General features: G+C 44.6%; 1 protein-coding gene across 1 annotated transcript in view; it reads left to right on the forward strand.

The window, feature by feature from the left end:
• SPPA (signal peptide peptidase) overlaps nt 1-17,991 on the forward strand; it is a 126,202-nt gene that overhangs the window by 60,803 nt on the left and 47,408 nt on the right. Inside the window, exons 7-9 of the mRNA XM_087389331.1 lie at nt 5,959-6,026; nt 6,135-6,301; nt 15,703-15,772. Coding sequence (XP_087245457.1) covers nt 5,959-6,026; nt 6,135-6,301; nt 15,703-15,772 — 305 coding nt within the window. The remainder of the gene's footprint in view (nt 1-5,958; nt 6,027-6,134; nt 6,302-15,702; nt 15,773-17,991) is intronic.

The raw sequence follows: 17,991 nt of genomic DNA on the forward strand, positions 1-17,991 counted from the left end.
GGGATAGTACAGCCACTTGTAATGATGATACATATGCATTTTTGACTTGCAGTTATGACTCTTCTACGGATGCATCTGCTTTCCGTGTCAATGAAACAATGAACACTTGGTATTTTGACAGCGGTGCATCCAAGCATATCACTTCTAGAAGTGTCTTTTTACTTCTTTGCATCCACCTCCCGTTGGTAAGAAATTCACTTGTGCCAATAACTCATCATATTCAGTACGTGGCACATGAGATGTTGAGCTTATTGCCATTGATGGCTGAGTTTTCAGACTTTCAGATGTCTTATATGTGCCTGGTATCACCAAGAATCTTCTTTTAGTGTCCACTCTTAACAGAGCTGGATTTCAGGTCATCTTTGAGGATGACAAATGTGCTGTCTGAGACAGGGAAGATGATTATGCCTTAAGATTATCTGGTACTCTGCTGCGTGGGCTTTATCAGCTTGATGTGTTTGAGAAAAGAGCAGCCCATGCTCTTGCATTTTCTACCCCTATTGCTGCCATGCAGAATGCAGAATTATGGCATGCCCGATATGGCCACATGCATTACAACAGCTTGATGACACTTCAGAAGCACTCTATGGTTGATGCATTGCCACCTCTTGAGATACCTCCTCCACATGCCTGTGAAGGGTGCATTTTAGGCAAGATGCATAGATTCCCCTTCAAAAAGGATGGTTCAGTTAAAGCTGTCCGCAAATTACAGCTTATACACAGTGATGTCTGTGGTCCCATGAGGACTCCATCATTGGGTGGTCATCTCTACTTTGTTACCTTTATTGATGATTACTCCAATTTCACTTGGGTCTTTGGGCTGAAGTGCAAATCAGAAGTGTTCATGGTGCTTAAACACTTTTCAGCCATGGTTGAAAATGAAACCGGACTCAAGATACATACATTGCGCACAGATAGAGGTGGGGAATACTTGTCTGCAGATTTTGATGCTTTTCTAAAAGGCAAGGGTATTGTGCATCAGCTCACAGTGAGGCTGACCGCTCAGCAAAATGGCAAAGCTGAGAGGAAAAATAGAACTCTCATGGAGATGGACAGATGTATGATGAAAAGCAAACACATGCCTCACAAATTCTGGCTTGAAGGTCTGATGTGTGCCAATTACATTTTAAATCGGGCTCCCACTAAGGCTTTAAAAACAAAAACTCCCTATGAGGTTTGGAATGGGAGAAAGCCTTCAGTGGATCATTTCCGAGTCTTTGGATGCCTTGCTTATGCTCATGTGCCAGTTGAATTTAGGCACAAGTTGTCAGATAAGGCCATTAAGTGCATATTTGTTGGGTACAGTGCAGAAAGCAAGGGGTACTGTCTCTACAATCCTGCTACATGCAAAATCATTGTCAGTAGAGATGTGATATTTGCAGAAAATTCAGCTCACACTCAGGCTGAATTTCAAATGCCTTCTTCTTCAGAGGATGTCTTTGAGGGGTTGCTACCCATTGCCTTGGGTTCCCCTGCTGATATTTCTGATGCAAATCAGAATTTACAGCCACCTCCGGATGCTTTAGTTCCGCCACAGGATGTCTTGCCACCTCCACAGGCAGTGGAACAGGTGGTGCAGCAAGAAATTGCAGACATACATGCAGCAAAAACAGTCCCAAACTGGCTGTTACAGACTCTCAGGGAGAGTAAAATTGATGCTCCGTTACCTGGCAGGACTCGCAGTGCAGCAAGGCACATGGAAGGTGCTAATTCAGTGGAATCAGCATATGCAGGTACTCTTCTTGATGAGGAGGAGCCTGCCACATTCGAAGAAGCAAAGGACAATGTGCATTGGATGAATGCCATGCACGATGAGTTGCAGTCCATTGAAAAAAATCAGACTTGGGATGTTGTAGACTTGCCACCAGGTAAACATGCCATTGGCACACGATGGGTTTTCAAGGTCAAACGGAAGCCAGATGGCTCCATTGACAGATACAAGGCAAGGCTGGTTGCTAAAGGCTATGCTCAGAAAAAGGGCATAGATTATGAGGAGACATTTGCTCCTTCATCCCGAATGACCACCATCCGATCAGTTATTGCAATGGCTGCACATTTTGAGTGGAATGTTCATCAATTGGACATAAAAACAACCTTCTTAAATGGAGACTTGCTGGAAGAGGTGTATGCCAAACAACCTCCAGGCTTTGAAATTACAGCAAATGCACTTCAAGTATGCAAGCTAAACAAAGCTTTGTATGGGCTGAAACAGCCCCCTCGTGCATGGTATGCCAAGATTCATGCCTTTTTGATCAGCAAGGGGCTGCACAATAGTCCTACTGAGAGCACCCTCTACATCAAGATGGATGGGGGGGAAATTTTAGTCATTCTTCTTTATGTCGATGACTTACTGCTCACAGGGTCCAATGAAGATAAAATTGCAGATTTCAAAGTTGATTTGCAGACCACCTTTGACATGTCAGATTTGGGGCTGCTTCACTTTTATTTGGGGATCTAGTTCTCTCAAGAGAGACGTGGCACTGTTATGTCTCAGTCCAAGTATGTGCAGAAACTCTTGGACAAATTTAACATGCATGATTCTAAGCCCATAGCCACTCCCATGGAGCCGGGGCTGAAACTCACAATGCATGATGCAGGAGAATCAGTTGATGCCACATCTTACAGTCAGGCTGTTGGATGCCTCATATATCTCTGCAACACTAGACCTGATATTCAGTTTGCAGTATCTCAGGTGAGCAGGTACATGCACAGCTCAAAAACTATGCATTGGCAGGCAGTTAAGCGCATCTTCCGTTATTTGCAGGGCACGAAGTCTTTTGGCTTGTTATTTCCCAGGGGGGTGACTTGCAGATGCATGCCTACAGTGATTCAGATTGGGCTGGTGATTATGACACTAGGCAGTCCACTAGTGGCAATTGTTTCTTTTTGGGTAAATCTTGCATTTCATGGCTAAGCAAGAAACAATCTACAGTGGCTACCTCATAATGTGAAGCTGAGTACAGGGCAGCTTTCACAACAACAGTTGAATGTGTCTGGCTGCGACGTCTATTTGCTGATCTTCATCTGTGTTTGGAGGATCCTTCTCCAATTCTCACTGATAGTCAGAGTGCCATTACAGTGGCAAAGAATCCAGTATTTCATGCTCGCACGAAGCACATTGAGGTTCACTATCACTACGTCAGAGAGAAGTTGCATGCAGGAGAGATCAATATGATCTTTGTGTCCACACATGACAACGTTGCAGATATTTTCACCAAAGCACTACCACGTGAAAAGTTTGAGGCATTTCGCAGTGCCCTGAACTTATATCCGTTTGGTGATTGATCAGCCTTGTACATGACATTGGCACTGCAAGGGGGTGTTAGAATTATAGATATAATTCAGCAGTGACCAATGTAATTTAATAAGCTAGTTAGGGGCACTTTTCCCTCTTTAAGAGGTTTTTCCCCCTAACCGTAGTTAGTTCACTAACTATGGTTAGTGACTACTAAGGTTTTGTCACTAGGACAAAACTTTATCTCTCGCTCTTTCAGTTGTACTCTTTACACTCTTCTATTGCAACTCAGCTCTCAAGCTTTCAGCTCTCAAGCTCACACTCTCTTGCTCTCTCTCTCTCCCCAAACTCTCACATGAACTGCATTGCCTTTTCAGCTTGACCATACTGGCCATTGTAAGTGGCAAATCTCATAGACTTGCAACCATCTTTGAACTCTTTAGTCTCTGCCTTCTTGCCGGACTTCTTTTTCTTCTTCTTCTTATGCTTTGGCTCTGAAGATCCAAAAGAAGAAGATGATGTTGAGGATGAAGAGGTAGAGCTAGAAGAAGATGACGAACTGGATGAACTGTGATGATGCTTCGCCTTTTTCTTCTTGGGAAGAGGACCTGATCTTTTTCTCTTTTTGTTGTCCTTATGGCGAGACTTCTTACTCTTTCCCAATGTATCATCTGTGGAAAGAGGATTAGGACTCAAAGATCTCTTTTTGCCCTCCTCTTGATTTGCTCCAAAGGGAGGCTTCTCTGGCTTTTCCTAAAAAATGTTGGCAATGACAAGCAATGGAAGCTCAAAAATGGAAGCAAGAGGGAGAAAAACAAGATGTTGTAATAGATTGACCTAGGTGGTACATGTACTAACTATACCAATAGTCCTAACTGACTATAACTAGGCCTACAAGGCACATACCAAGGAATAAGTGGCATCTATGGATAGCCCATAGAATGGCCTACAAACCCCCCTCCATGGTATGGGCTGAAGTATCTTGGACATGGATCAGGATACCTAAATATCTAATGTCATGGTTGCACATGTTTGTCCTATAGGGATATAGCAACCTATGACTATACAGAGTACAACAGATGAAGTTACAAAAGGTACTAAGTTTAAAGCTTGCCAAAAAGCCTCAAACTTAGGTTGAGGTAGAGCTTTCGTAAAAAGATCTGCCAAGTTGTTTACAGTGGGAACATAAGACAACTCAATATCACCTGCTGATCAATAAATGGTCAACTTATGCTTTGACTATAGAATATTTACAGCTTGGTGACACGTGGCATGTGTCAAAAGCTTTGTATAAATCCACAAAGGAACAGAGATTAGGGAAAACTGGTCAACAAAAGTTGGGAAGGGGATGACTCAAGATAGAGGAGCTAGGAAGATGACATTGGGTGAGAATAAAGGCAGAAGGGCAGTAGAGGAAGAAGGGAAGGATGGAAAAACTGTAGGCTGTTCGTTATTTTATTTGCCTTGGGCATAGGGTTGAGGAAGGTGTGGAGAGTTGCAAGGGAGGATTGCACTCTCATTCTGCTAAAGCGCCCCATGTAGTGTGGTGAATGGTGGGTAGGGATGAGCAACAGGTGCAACTTGGTAGCCTCAATTATCTTTACTGCATATGTGAGTTCCAGAACACAGACCTTTACCTCAAAAATTAGTGTGATAGTGTGAATATCTAATGTATTGTGTTTGTGAAGGTAACCAGCTATCAAAGTACATCAGTGCAAGTATTTCTGGGTCGATGCAGGATTCCTTACCTTCCCATGCATTATGCAATTGATCTCATTCATTTATTGAATATGGATGTGTTTGCAAGAAAGACTTGAGAGCAAAGGATCCATGTCACTTTGAGAAATTTCTGTATAGGAGAAGACAAGGTACATTTCAAGGTTATAGATTTTAAGTTGTTTGTAAAATGTCAATATGTCTCCTACAGTTGCTCTTGTTAAAGTGGCAAGTAAGCTTCTGCATTGGCAAGATTGCATGGATTAGGGGAGTCTTGCTTATAACCTGGAGAGAAAGGTGAAAACAATAGGAGATTGTTATTTTAAGGTACTAATATGAATCAGTCTAAGAGGAAGTTGAGTACACTTTTTGTACTTCTGTTGCAAGTTGGATATACCTTTTCTGTTTATGATAATTTAGGATATTAATATCAGCAACTTTTCTGTACAGAAGTATGAATCACTATCACAGACCAGCTTAATAATGTGATTCTAAAAAGTCTTGTGTGCTCAATAACCATTTCCTTGCCAGCAGTCAATGCACGAAATGATGAATGTGAATAAAGCACTTTTCAATCAGCTGGTGGCATAGTTTATTGCTGTAATTTTACAAGATCAAGGGCCTAAAAGAGTCTCTAAAGGAACTTTTCTTTGCATTGTATTCCTTTTTCCTGGCATGAGCTAGAGATAACCTTTTGAAACCCAGACGGCAGCTTTTGCTTGGGTACTGATGACAACATAAGTGTAGCGGTGCTTATCAAGCTTTCCCCCCCCTCATTTACTCTTAAATTTGTTTAATGTTGATTACAAAATCCTTTCTTCCCTTGTCTCTTTTTCTCTTTCCTTTGTTCTTTTGCTTGTTTTATGCAATTTTTTTGTTGTAAGCTTGGATCTATCCTAGTCTTATGAAGGCATATATCATAAGTCTGGGAATACCTTTGCTTTCTGCAAGGGATACGAGTCCTATGGCTGACTGCTTCAATTATGAGGTTTATTTGGGTTCTACAGGTGGAGAAGCTGCTAAAAGAAAGGTTGAAACTCAAGGATGATATCAAGGTCCCATATGTCGATAACAGGTTCTTTACTTGTCCATGGCCATAGTTTAAGTTTATCTTTGCACATATGATACTAAGGTACCGGTGGTGCTGTAGTATGTAAGATAGTCATCCCGGAATCTTTTGCAGGAAGTATTCCAGGGTAAATCCATGGACATTGAACTTGTCTGGACGGAAAGAGCAGATTGCAGTTTTAAGGGCTGTTGGAAGCATAAGCCGTGCCCGTGGTGGATTCAATGCTACTGGGGATGGCATAGTCAGCGACCAATTTATTGAGCAAATCCGACAAGTACGAGGTCCCTTTCTTTTTGCCTCAACTTTTGCAGGGTGACAGTGAATTACTGTCCCTCTTTCAACTCAATGCAATTTAGATTTCAGAATGCTTATGATTTTTGAAGAGTAAATTTTTCCTCAAGTTCTTGTGGTGAGATTGAAATTTTCCAATTGGGGGTAGATCCAGACCTTTTCCCTACTACGCGAGCAGAAGACAATGCAAAATATATTTTTGCTCTCACGTTGGCTGCTGCTCCTCCTGCTGTGTGACCAGCCTGTCCGCTTTCTGCCTCCTCACCTTCCTTCCCATCCCCTCCCCCCACCTTCCCAGCCTCCCTGCCCTCCCTCGCCTCTGGTGACCCTCTTCCCCAGCTGCTCTGCCTACCTCCCCAGCCCTCCTTCTCCACCTCCTCTGGGCGCCCAGCCCCTCTGACTTCCTTCCCTGCCCTCCCTCTCCTCTTTCTGTGAAGTATGTATCGATGCCCGTACAGGGCTGTAGAGCCACCCTCTGCCTGGTCCTTCCCTCTCCTCTGAGCCCCCCTTCTCCGCCCCTCCTCCCCCCCCCCCCTCTTTCTCCTTTCCACCTCTTCCTCTCTCCCTATTCTTCCCATCCTACCCTTTTTTAGCTCAGCTTTAGTTTCCCTCAACCCTTGGTTTCTTTTATTTTCCCTTCAGGTCTCGCAGCAGTGGATTTTTCTTCAAAGGTTTCAAGTCAGCCTCCCATTTCAAGACGACGAATGATTTCACATTCAGCCAATCCTTCTTCCACCTCATCGGCAGTCTATTCTCAAAAGATGAGTTGCAAGTTGCAAAAAGATGTGGAACCCGAAAGTACCCTCGTTGCTTGCATTCATGGATCCCACCCTTCAAGTAGTCAAACTCGAGATGGGATACTCTTTGCCATACCCTCTTGACCTCTCTTGGCAATTATCGGATGTTCGACTTTTGGGTAGAGATTTTTAAAGGTGGTCTTTGATTTGGCAAACATTAAGGCTAGCCCTTTAGTCCTCTCTTCCAAGATGGTATTTTTGACGTAGTGGATAGGTGGATCATGTGTTTGTTCATCCGGTTTCTGGGCTGTCCACAGGTTTATCACTGGCTCCTCCCCTTTTTCAAGTTTGTACCTCCCACTTTTGTTGACATTCTGGCTCATTTGAAGAGGGCATGGACTCCTGTTGACAAGACAGAATAGTACTGTCCTGTCTCCAATGGACTTCTGGCTGCTCAGTTAGATTTGAGAAGAACTTCCATGCTTCTTCCTCCTACTGATGCGGATAACATTCAGGGTCTCGGTGGTATTCCTTGTCACCGCCGAAGACAGCTGATACATAATTAGTTACAACTAGGGGTCTTAAGGGGACCCATTGATATTCTGTTTATCCAAAAGCACAAATTGGATAATAGGGATTTCAGAAAGTTAGGCAAGCTGCTCTATGGTCACACTTTTAAGCCTGCTGTCCTTGGCAACAAGGGAGAGACTTGCATTTTAGTTTTAGCTACCATTCTCTCTCTTGTGGTTGGCCACAGTATCATTATTCCATCTAGGGCTCAATGAATTATATTGCTGATAGATGGACATAAGATCTGCTCCCTCAACAAAAAAAATCTTTTATGAAAGGAATTACTCTCTTGGGTCCCTACGTATTTGCTGATTCCTGGATAAGTGAAGGTGACTTTAACATGGTGGAGTTGCCTACAAATGAAAGAGGGGGAAGGAAAGTTGGCATTCACTTTCTTGAGAGATTCCTAGAATAATTTTTTAAAGCTCAGAGGCAGAGATTGTTGGATTGATGATGCTTTTCATGCAACAACTCTCTCTCATGTTAGTGTTTTTTATCACGTCATTGCTAGGACCAAGAGACATGATATCCTTAGGCAAGAATTGCCATTTTGTCAGTAGTTGGCATTCCTACAAAGGGAAGAGCAGAACAGGCTCTCAAATGCCTGGGTCCACGAGTGCCTTGCTGCAGCAAGGGCTCATTTATAAACTCGTATGGAGAGTAGAGCTGAGCTTTCTTATCATGCATTTGGGTCTTTCTCGGCTTAGATAGGAGAAAGAGTCAATAAACACTTTATTCTCTACTCTTGGTCCTCGACACGGCAAAGAAAGTGTTTCTCACATGATTGACTCTGACGGCATATCACAAAAAGATTTAAATACTGTCATTCATATTTCCTCAGATTACTATGCTTCCTTTCTCACTACAGAACTTTACTGGACTGATAGAGACAACACCAAATTGAGGGTATGGCAGACCGTCCCATCGTTGCTGAAATAGGATATGAGGGTCTCACTCGATGCATTTTTCACAAACCTGGAATTCAGGATTGTATTACTTGACTTAAACAAGGGGGGGGAGAGAGAGAGAGAGAGAGAGAGAGAGACCGTCCCTCTAGTACATCTGCTTTAGGGAGGGCACATGGCAGCTTCCAAGGAGTGCAAATTGCAACCCCAATTATTTAGAGTACCTACATGATATTCTGGAAGAGTAAACAGCCATACATCAGTTTAAGACTGAGAGTCTTTTGGTTTTGATTTAAACTCTCTGATTAGTGCTACCCCTTCATGGTAAACTGCCCATTTCCCATCCTTTCTGGCAGCCCTGACTTTAGCTAATTCAGTTGCCTTAATCTTGAGTTGAGTTTGTGTAAGCTCCTCTGCTATCCATTCTTTGGTGCCCTTCAGCTTGTAAGATTGTCGAAGAAGCTTGATCCGCATATCTTTTGACTTCAGTGTAAGGATTGCATGACCTCTATAGTGCAAGATAGAAGCTGGCCTAGAGTCGTCATCATCCTACTCATCATCATTCACCCATTCGATGTTGGGTAAACTTTTTTTTTTTCATGAAAAAGACTTCTATTAAGTAAGAACAAAAACCGGCGAGAGCAAGCTCAAAGCGGAATACATCATGAAATCATGAGGATAATAAAAAACCCCTCAGAGTGAGGTGGAAAGAAACCAAGGCTGAGGCTGAAAGTGCCATCTCAACCCTGTAGTAGATTCAGAGAAGAAAGGAGAATCCTTCCATTCCCTGAAGAAAGAAGCCCTCCTAGCTGAGGCTGCACGGGAGTCCCCCTGCATACCCGTCCATACGGCCATCAGAGTGTGTACGATGTCTGTCCAGATACTAGCCAATGTGTGCGAGGGATGAACCTGAGTACCCTCCATAGCCTCTGTGCATCTGGATCTCCAGATATGCCAGGCTGCTATGCTCGCTATAATCTCCCAAGAAGTATCCACAGAGGCATGTACAGCTGTAAAAGGACGGTGTGGAACCACATCCAACGAGCAGAACTCAACCCGATGACGTCGAACCGAAATGGCCCGAGAGGAGTCAAGTCCCTCATAGAAAACCTGAGGTCCTGTAAGAGAAAGCCAAGCCACCGAGCCCCAAGTCATAAATAGTGGGGAATGGGCAAAGTGACTGAAGATCCTGGCTATCCCCATCCAAATCAATCTCGCCTGTCTGCAATCCCATAAGCAATGCTGAATAGACTCCGAAGCAGAAAGGCAACGAGGGCAAGTAGGGTCTGCTCCGAATCTGGACCTCCAAAGGTTCACTGCAATCCCTCCATGAATAGAAAGCCAAAAGAAGATAGTGATCTTTCTATTCCTGTGGGATTTCCAGAGCCTCCTCCAGAAGTACCTCTGCTGATCCGCAGTAATACCAAAAGTCTCCCAATGAGGAACTCTGGAGGGTCTCCAGCCTCTACTACTGAGCTGAAATCTCCTGGCATTACTGACCGTGTAACGAAAGAAGGGGATGGTCTTCTCTCGATGACCCGCGTCAATCCACTCCCACTCTCCGGGGTCCCACTGTAAATACCTGATGGGAACTCCTCCATAGAGCCAAAGTCTCCAAGACCCGGTGGAGAGTAACTGGGGGTCAGGGTCTAAGAACCACTCTGAATCTGATCCCTGCATCAAAAGGCCTACGACCCTGATAGGCTGAAAAGCAGACTCAAGCAATATATCATCTGTAGATCTGAGCAATCTGCCACCATCCTGGACACTGAAAACCAAAGCATCCTCCTGTGCATCTCGGAAGGCTAAGACCTGAAGTGGAACCCCGCCTCTCGAGAAAGTACCTGCCCAAGTGGAGGTAGTGAGACATATCATCTGTGTCTATCCAAGCCTCTGGAAGGGCTGTCTCAATCTGCAAGATCCTCCCTGCACTCCCTCTGAGATGTCCTGTCAACCTTGACTTGGTTTCCTCTGGAAGCCTACGGAAGGCTTTCCAAGATCCCAAAGAAGCAGGTCCCCTCTCCCACCTGGCCCACTGCATGTAGAGTGAGGCACCCAGTGGTCTGCCACGATCATCTAAAATACTGTCGTTCCACATGATGGGCTGCCTATCAATCTCTTCCCGGGAGGAAGGAGGAATCCTCCGAAGAGAGCTTCTGAAACTAGCCCAAGCTTTCAGAATGGCAACCATGAGAGGGGATGAAGGTGATCTGAGGTGTGCTGAGGTGAAGATCCATCTAACACTGCTCATCCAGTCTCCTCCTGAGGAAGGTGTGCACCTCTGTATGCTGCTGATAAGAAAGTCCTTCCACGGTTCTTGTCGTGGCATAAGTCCTCGCACCAGTATCTTGCAAAGTAAGGCTCTGCACTGTAAATCTGGATCAATAATATTGAGACCCCCATCCTGTGTAGGGAGGATGAGGGTCTCCCAAGCCACTCTGGCTAAGGCATCTGCTGTGCCATCAAGCCCACTCCAGAGAAAGTTCCTGATCGGTCTTCTGAGCTGAATGATGCAGTCCCTAGAACGGCACCAACATGAACAAATAAACCAGGCCGTGGCCAAGAGGACCTGGTTGACCACCACAACTCTAGAGGCAAGATCCAGCTTGGCTGAGCTCCAAAAGAGAAGCTTCCTTCTGATGCTCTCCAACACGGGAGCAAACTGCTGCGTGGTAGAAATACCCAAGCCGACCTGGCAGCCCAAATACCTGATAGGCACACCCCTCTGAACCCAAGTGAACCCTATGTCAAGTCCCCAAACTGGAGTGTCCTCATCACTGATCCAAAAGCCATTGGATTTATGCTAATTTATCTGCGCCCCTGCCGCCAAGCAAAATAAATCCAATGCTGTCCTGAAAGAAGTCAATGTCTGTGGAGAGGCATCCAAATAAATCGCTGTGTCATCAGCCAACTCACTGTCAAGCAGCTTCTCTTCTCTTCTGATAGGAAGTCTCAGCCCAAAGATGTCAGCTTGAGATCTAACATAGATGCTCATAGCTTCGGCCACGAATAAAAAAAGGAAAGGAGCAAGGGGGCATCCCTGACGGACTGATCTCGAAATCTGAAATCTCTCACCCCTTACCCCACCAATAAGTACCTGGCTATGGGCTGATCTGTACAAAGAGGAAACACCTCTGATCCAAACATCAGTGAATCCAAAGCGTAGAAGGGTGCCCTCCAAAAAACTCCAATCTACTCTGTCATAAGCTTTTTCAAAATCCAACAGTAGAATGGCAAGATTCTGGCCACTCTGCATGGCCCACTCTGAAGCTTCCCAGAAAGAAAAAATGTTATCAAAAATACTTCTGCCATGCACAAATCCCATCTGAGTGTCATGGATAAGATCAGGGAGAAGTGGCTGCAATCGGAGGCTGATAGCCTTGGCCAGAATCTTGTAACAAGTCCCCAGAAGTGTGATAGGCCTCCACTGGGACAATAAATTTCTGCTACCTCCTTTTGGGATAAGGTGGATGAGGCCCTCTGTAAGCGATTCAGGCATCTCGCCAGAGTCCCAAATGACCTGCATGGCTGAAGTAATATAGTCTCCAATCATATCCCAAAATGCAATGAAAAAAGACGGGGTGAGGCCATCTAAACCTGGGCACTTGCCCTTGTGAAGGGCTGTGTCATCCTGCTTCAACATGTATCCACTTGCTTGGTACTATTTCTTTTTGTTTTTCAATAGTATGCTTATTAAGAAATGAAATGTTTTCCTTCTGTTCAGTTACGGACAATGGGGACTAGGTCTAGCATTTGAGGGTGGACCCCCTTGCTTGGGGTTATGGGCATTAGTGACCCACAAGAGTGATGGCCTCTCTTTGAGAGGGACATCTAGAAACCACACCCCACCTGAGTACCCAAACATGGGACCAATCAAATGCACAGATTGCATACCGACCTAGGAACCATTCAAGAGAATGTTCCCTGAGCTTTGGGTGTGGGCCTGGCAGCATGCCAAGAGTAATGAAGATACAAGATAAGACGACAAACAAATGAGCTCAGTATGGCTCAATTATGACCTTAGAGTATGTCAATAGATAGTCTAAGCTGTTAGGAACCCGTGGGTGCGATCAGAATCAAATTCTGACAACTTTGAAATTTTAGGGTTTTTGGGAGTGACGTGGCAGCTGACACGTGGCAGACTGCCACATGGAATCTGAGCTGGCAGGTCAGTCCACCTGTCCCACACATGTGGCAGCATGCATGGCAAGTGGCAGGGCATGCAGGCCAAGTGTTTGGCCCCAAATCTGGTAGATTTGGGGCAGGTTGTGGGCTGTCCTCTTTGGGACTGCAGCCCACCAAAAATCTGGGACAAGTGTCCACCTTCCACTCTAGGCCTAGGGGGGGGGGCTGAGCCTATAAAAGAAGGCCTCTCCCCTTCATTCCACACATGAAAATTTCGTCACTTTTCTTCTCCCTCCTTTTGGATGATGCAGCAGAACCTCTCCAGCTCCTTGGGTGCAGCCAGCTTCTTCCCAGGCCATTCTCTCACCTCAGCAGCACTTTCTCTCTCTACAACAGCACATTCTCTCTCTACAGTTCCAGCCCCTCCTCTCCAGAAATCTGCCCCCTCTCAGCTCTTCTGGAACAGCAGCAGCATCCTCTCTCCTTCACCTAGCCTGGAGCAGCCACAGCCCCTTTCTCTCTCCTGCTGCAGTCTTTCTCTCTCTACTGCAGAATTTCTCTCTCTACTGTTCCAGCCCATTTCCCTTGCAGAAATCTGCCTTTCTGTGCACCTTTGGAACAGCAGCAGCTCCTCTCTTACATCTCCCTTGAGATCAGCATTGGCACTCTCTCTCTCTACAGCTATCACTCCATAAAAGCTTTCTCTCTCTAGCCTACAGGCTGTTTTTCTAAGCTGTTCTCATTTCAGCCCCATTTCCACACTCTCCTCACCCAAGGTAGCTTCAGAGGCATTCAAGGACTTCATCTACAAAAGGGTCAAGTCACGAAGGGAGCCTGTATTGTCAAGTTTATCTCATTTATAGCACTATTTCATGTTGTTTCTACTATCTTTCTAGAAACTAGTGTCTGTCTCTAATGTTGGATGAAAGTGGTGATTGTTGCAGGCTTCTTCCTTGTGGATTGGGCAAGCCAAGAGCTGAAACCTGAGCTTGGAGTCCTCCTTTTTGTTGTCTACCTTGTACATATGCTCTTGAGTCCTGTATCTAGGTCCTAGGTTTTCACTGAGTTCATCAGTTTGGAAGGTGCATTGCACCTTGGTCTTGTATCTCCATTTTCAAGAATAAAGTGAGCCTGGATAAGGGGGGGGCCCCGTCTTGGCCCCTCAATCATATTGCATTCTCCAATGATGTCACTTTGTGTTTAAGCTGTATAAGTCTTAATTCCAGCTTAATTGCAAACTCTTAAGTTCAAGTATATGTGTTTGGCAACTCGCAATCATCTCATTCAAATGCCTCTGCAAAATCCGTTGTTTGAATTGATAGAAAGCACCGAGTAGTTTACAGGCTGAAAGTGCAGTCCTGAACTCTGTGTTGGTGAAAGGTGCGTCAAGTAGAACATGCATATCCGGATTCACCAACACTGGGATACTCTGCCAAATAGCCTATCTAGCATCCTCTATATCGTGTGTCTCAGGATCAGCAGTAAGGAGGGTGGCATAGAAATCTGAAGCTATGCGTAAGACGTCATCTGGCTCTGTCTGTAAAACCCCATGTGAGTCAATAAGCTGAGATACACTCTCTCTACTATGTCTAGGGCCAAGAGTAGAGAAAAAGTGTTTATTGACTCTACCACCCATCTGAATCCAGAAGGACTCCCGTGCATGAAAGGCATACTCTGCTCTCTGATCAAGCAATAACTGCAGATGAGCCCTCCCTGCAGCAAGGCGCTCCTGAATCCAAGCATCTGAAGGCTGTTTCTGCTCTTCCCTCTGCAAAGCTGCTAACTGCTGGCGAACACTAATCTCACGTCTGAGAATATCTCGTCTCCTGGTAGAAGCAACTGAGCAGTAAAAGTCGCTAATACCAGAGAGGGCAGCGGCTAAATGTGAAGGATGTGGCTGCCCTCCCTGGACATGAGCAAACCATATCCGTAGGGCTGCCTCTGTAAGGTCCTCCTCTGTTGGGTAAACTTGATTTGATCTTTGTCAATATTTCACTATATGTATCCTCCTCTTTGTACCAATCTTTTGGGAGCCCCCCTATTCTAATATTCAGCGCATTATCACAATTAGCTTCGTGTTCTTTAATCTCTGCTTGGATATCAAACTTACTTGCTTTGTTGTCCACTTCCACAAACACTTACTCCCTAGCAGTTTGTACTTCAATGTGAACAAGATCTTTGACTGTAGAGACTAGCTACGGGGTAGGGGGGGAATCCTTACAAGATTTTACAGCCTCATCAATTACTGCCTACTTACCAGGCCCTTCCAAGATGTGAAGTCGGGTCTTTACTTCTGCCAGCTCCAATCGTAGCTCTTTCACTGCCTGTTGCAGATAAAAAATCTGATTCTGTTGCCCGAGGATGGGCCGTTTTGAGCCTTCTTGTTGGTAATTCCGTGTGTATGGAGAGGGTGTCATGGCTACAATTGTAGAGTACCGAGTCCTGATGGATGTTGAAGGAGTTGAGGGGGACTTGGAGGAGAGGGTAGACCAATCCATAGTTGGCTGTATGATGAACCCCCTGGCTTAACCTAACCCCCGGGTTGGGTTGGGGGTTTAGCCCAACTCGGGGTTAGGGAGGACTAGAACTAGACTAGGATTAGACTTGGTATGGACGGGAGATATTGAGGATGGAGAGGTGTTGACGGGTAGAGGTACGGCTGTATGGGAGGTACGAGAGAGGATGTACGGTTGTACGGAAGAGGCTGTACGGAAGGTAGGGGAGAGGCTGTACAGGAGGTACGGTACAGGGGTTGTACAAGAGAGAGGTTGTACGGGAGAGGTACGGAAGATACGGGGAGGCTGTACAGAAGGGACGGTACAGGAGAGGCTGTACGGGAAGGTACGAACGGTACGATGGGAAAGCTACGGGAGGCTACGTACGGAAGGTACGGGAGATCACTCCATCGCCAAAGAGAGAGAGAGAGTGAGAGTCCTTCATCATACCTATTTTCCTTTTCTCTTTGTTTTCTTTTTTCCTTCTTTTATTTGAGCGCTTGCTTGCATGTTTGAGAAAACTATTTGAGCTGAGATTTTATTGTGGCTTTCTTGTCAGATTCAAAGAATTTTAAAGCTGCCATTTTGCGGATCGACAGCCCAGGAGGAGACGCCCTTGCCTCGGATCTGTATGTATCTAGCTGATAGATATGCCATTCTTTAAGTTTCCAATGAGCCAGCTCCCTCAAGGGCATGATAGCACTAGTTAAGGGAGAACTGTTTTAGACATTTTTTAATCTTCGTTTGACAATGACCTTATATCTCTTGTGATTTGATTCTATAAGCATTTCTAAGGGATAAGCGAGTATATTCATTAAATAACCTTCTATTAAATTAATCATGGTTCAAGCTTGCTAACCATTTTGCATTGTTTGAATCTTCTTGAAGACTTTGCACATTGCACTTGATGTTCTCAACCCAACAGACCATCATCTCAAATGTTGACAGATGTTCTCAAATGAGTTCTTTTATTTGTGCTCTTGAGCTATACAACATGAGAGAAGGAACATTTTATCATATTTGCATGGCATGTATGATGTGGCCAAGCCAGTGTGACTGAAGGCATAATCAATTTATAAGTTGAACAAGCATCTTGGTGATGACGTGGACAGCTTGATTACAGTAATTAGTTTGAAGTTTCATTATGAAGGCTGTTTTAGTGGGATTTCCAATGCAAATTCTCTGGAATCATACTTGTCATTGGCGTTGTTTACTAGATACAAGATGGCAAATTCCATATCTGATTCTATTACGACCAGAAGATTCCAAGCACATGGACATTTTTAAGAATTTAAATGTTTAGTTTTAGGTTGTCTTGTCAAATGCTTCCTTGGCTTTAAGCAGTAGATAGTTTCATATTCTCCATGATACTGTGTTCCTCTTTTTGGGAAGGCTGAATTATAACCCGCTTTGAGTGATGGCTCTATGCATAAATATTTGGTAATGCCTCATACCATAGCAAAGATTGGTAAAAGTGATATGGTATTCATTGTTCTAATTTTTCTGGAAGTTCCTTTTTTGGTAAAAGACTCGTTACGAGAACACCCCAGTGTTCCTTGCTGCCATCGAAAATTGTTTGGATAGGCCTTGAAGATTTGTTTCACATACTGATTCCTTAGGGCACAAATGAATTCATGCAGTTCAAACATTGCTAGCAGCTAGTTGGCCATTCATAATTAAGATGAACTTCTAGATATTTGTCAAGCTTCTCAAAAGTTGGTCCAAAAGCTTTGTTCTTGGCTATCGTTAGCCCGTACCTCAGTTGAAAAGATATCAGGAGTTTATTGTGATAACAGATGCTAGCTCTAGATGAAGAGGAGCAAGTGGGTAATACAGTGCCCAATGAATATAATTTGGTGATATTTTCGCCATTCTCTTCCCTTCTAGCCACTCTCTCCCCCTCTTTAAGGGTCTCAAGAGGACTTTAATACAATCCTATCATGTCATCTCTCTCTCCATTGCCTCCTCAGACGCTTTGTCCCTCATGATCTTGCGTTGGATTCTCCGATGTATTTTGATGATCTATGATGATAGTGGCAATGATGAGGGCCACATCTTTATTAATAAAATAAGTGTTAAATGTGCTGTCTAAAGCAGTGGCTCTAGCTCAACAGGCGCTATCTACGTAGATGACCCACTGCCATAATGATACCAGTTGGTGTCCATCATAAATACAAACATATGTCACACCATTAAATTGACTTATAATGTAATAATGTTGTAATATCTATAATTAACAAAAATGACCATTTCTCTTGTTATGACACTCCCTCCTGCTTGAATGAGTAGAAGTCCTCTTCTAGATTATCTCTCCTCTTTCTCTTGCAGATGCTTTCTCTTTACTTCTGCATCTGTATCGTCTCTATATAATCTGCAAATATTCGTCTCTTGATAGTATACAATCTCTTCAATGCCCGGGGCATTTTGCCATGCCTTGATGCAATTAGCAAGGCTCTCTATGGAAGGTCCCAGGAGGAAGGCAACGAAGGCGGCTGGTTGACGACAAAACTCACGGAGAGTTTTGGAGCCTGGAACGATGTATGCCTGCGACTGTTCGGATGTACAGAGTGTTCATGATCACTGACGTACGGCTGTACGGAGCCTTGGAGCTCCTGCTGATACGGCCTGTGTATGGTCTGCGGGTGCAAGCCAGTAGGGAGATGTATGGCTGCACGTACGACGGTGTACGGGTCTGCTAACAAGCTACGTGCAGTGGTGTACGGCTGTATGGACGAGGATGTACGGGCCCGTTGACAAGCTGTGGGTAGCATTGTACGGCTGTATGGATGAGTGACGTACGGACTGCTGCTGACACATGTGTATGAACAGCTTGTGTATGCCTTATTGT

The sequence above is a fragment of the Dipteris shenzhenensis genome, chromosome 18 (assembly GCF_047967505.1).
Source record: "Dipteris shenzhenensis isolate YYH24624 ecotype China chromosome 18, Dip_SZ_1.0, whole genome shotgun sequence".
Lineage (NCBI taxonomy): Eukaryota > Viridiplantae > Streptophyta > Polypodiopsida > Gleicheniales > Dipteridaceae > Dipteris > Dipteris shenzhenensis.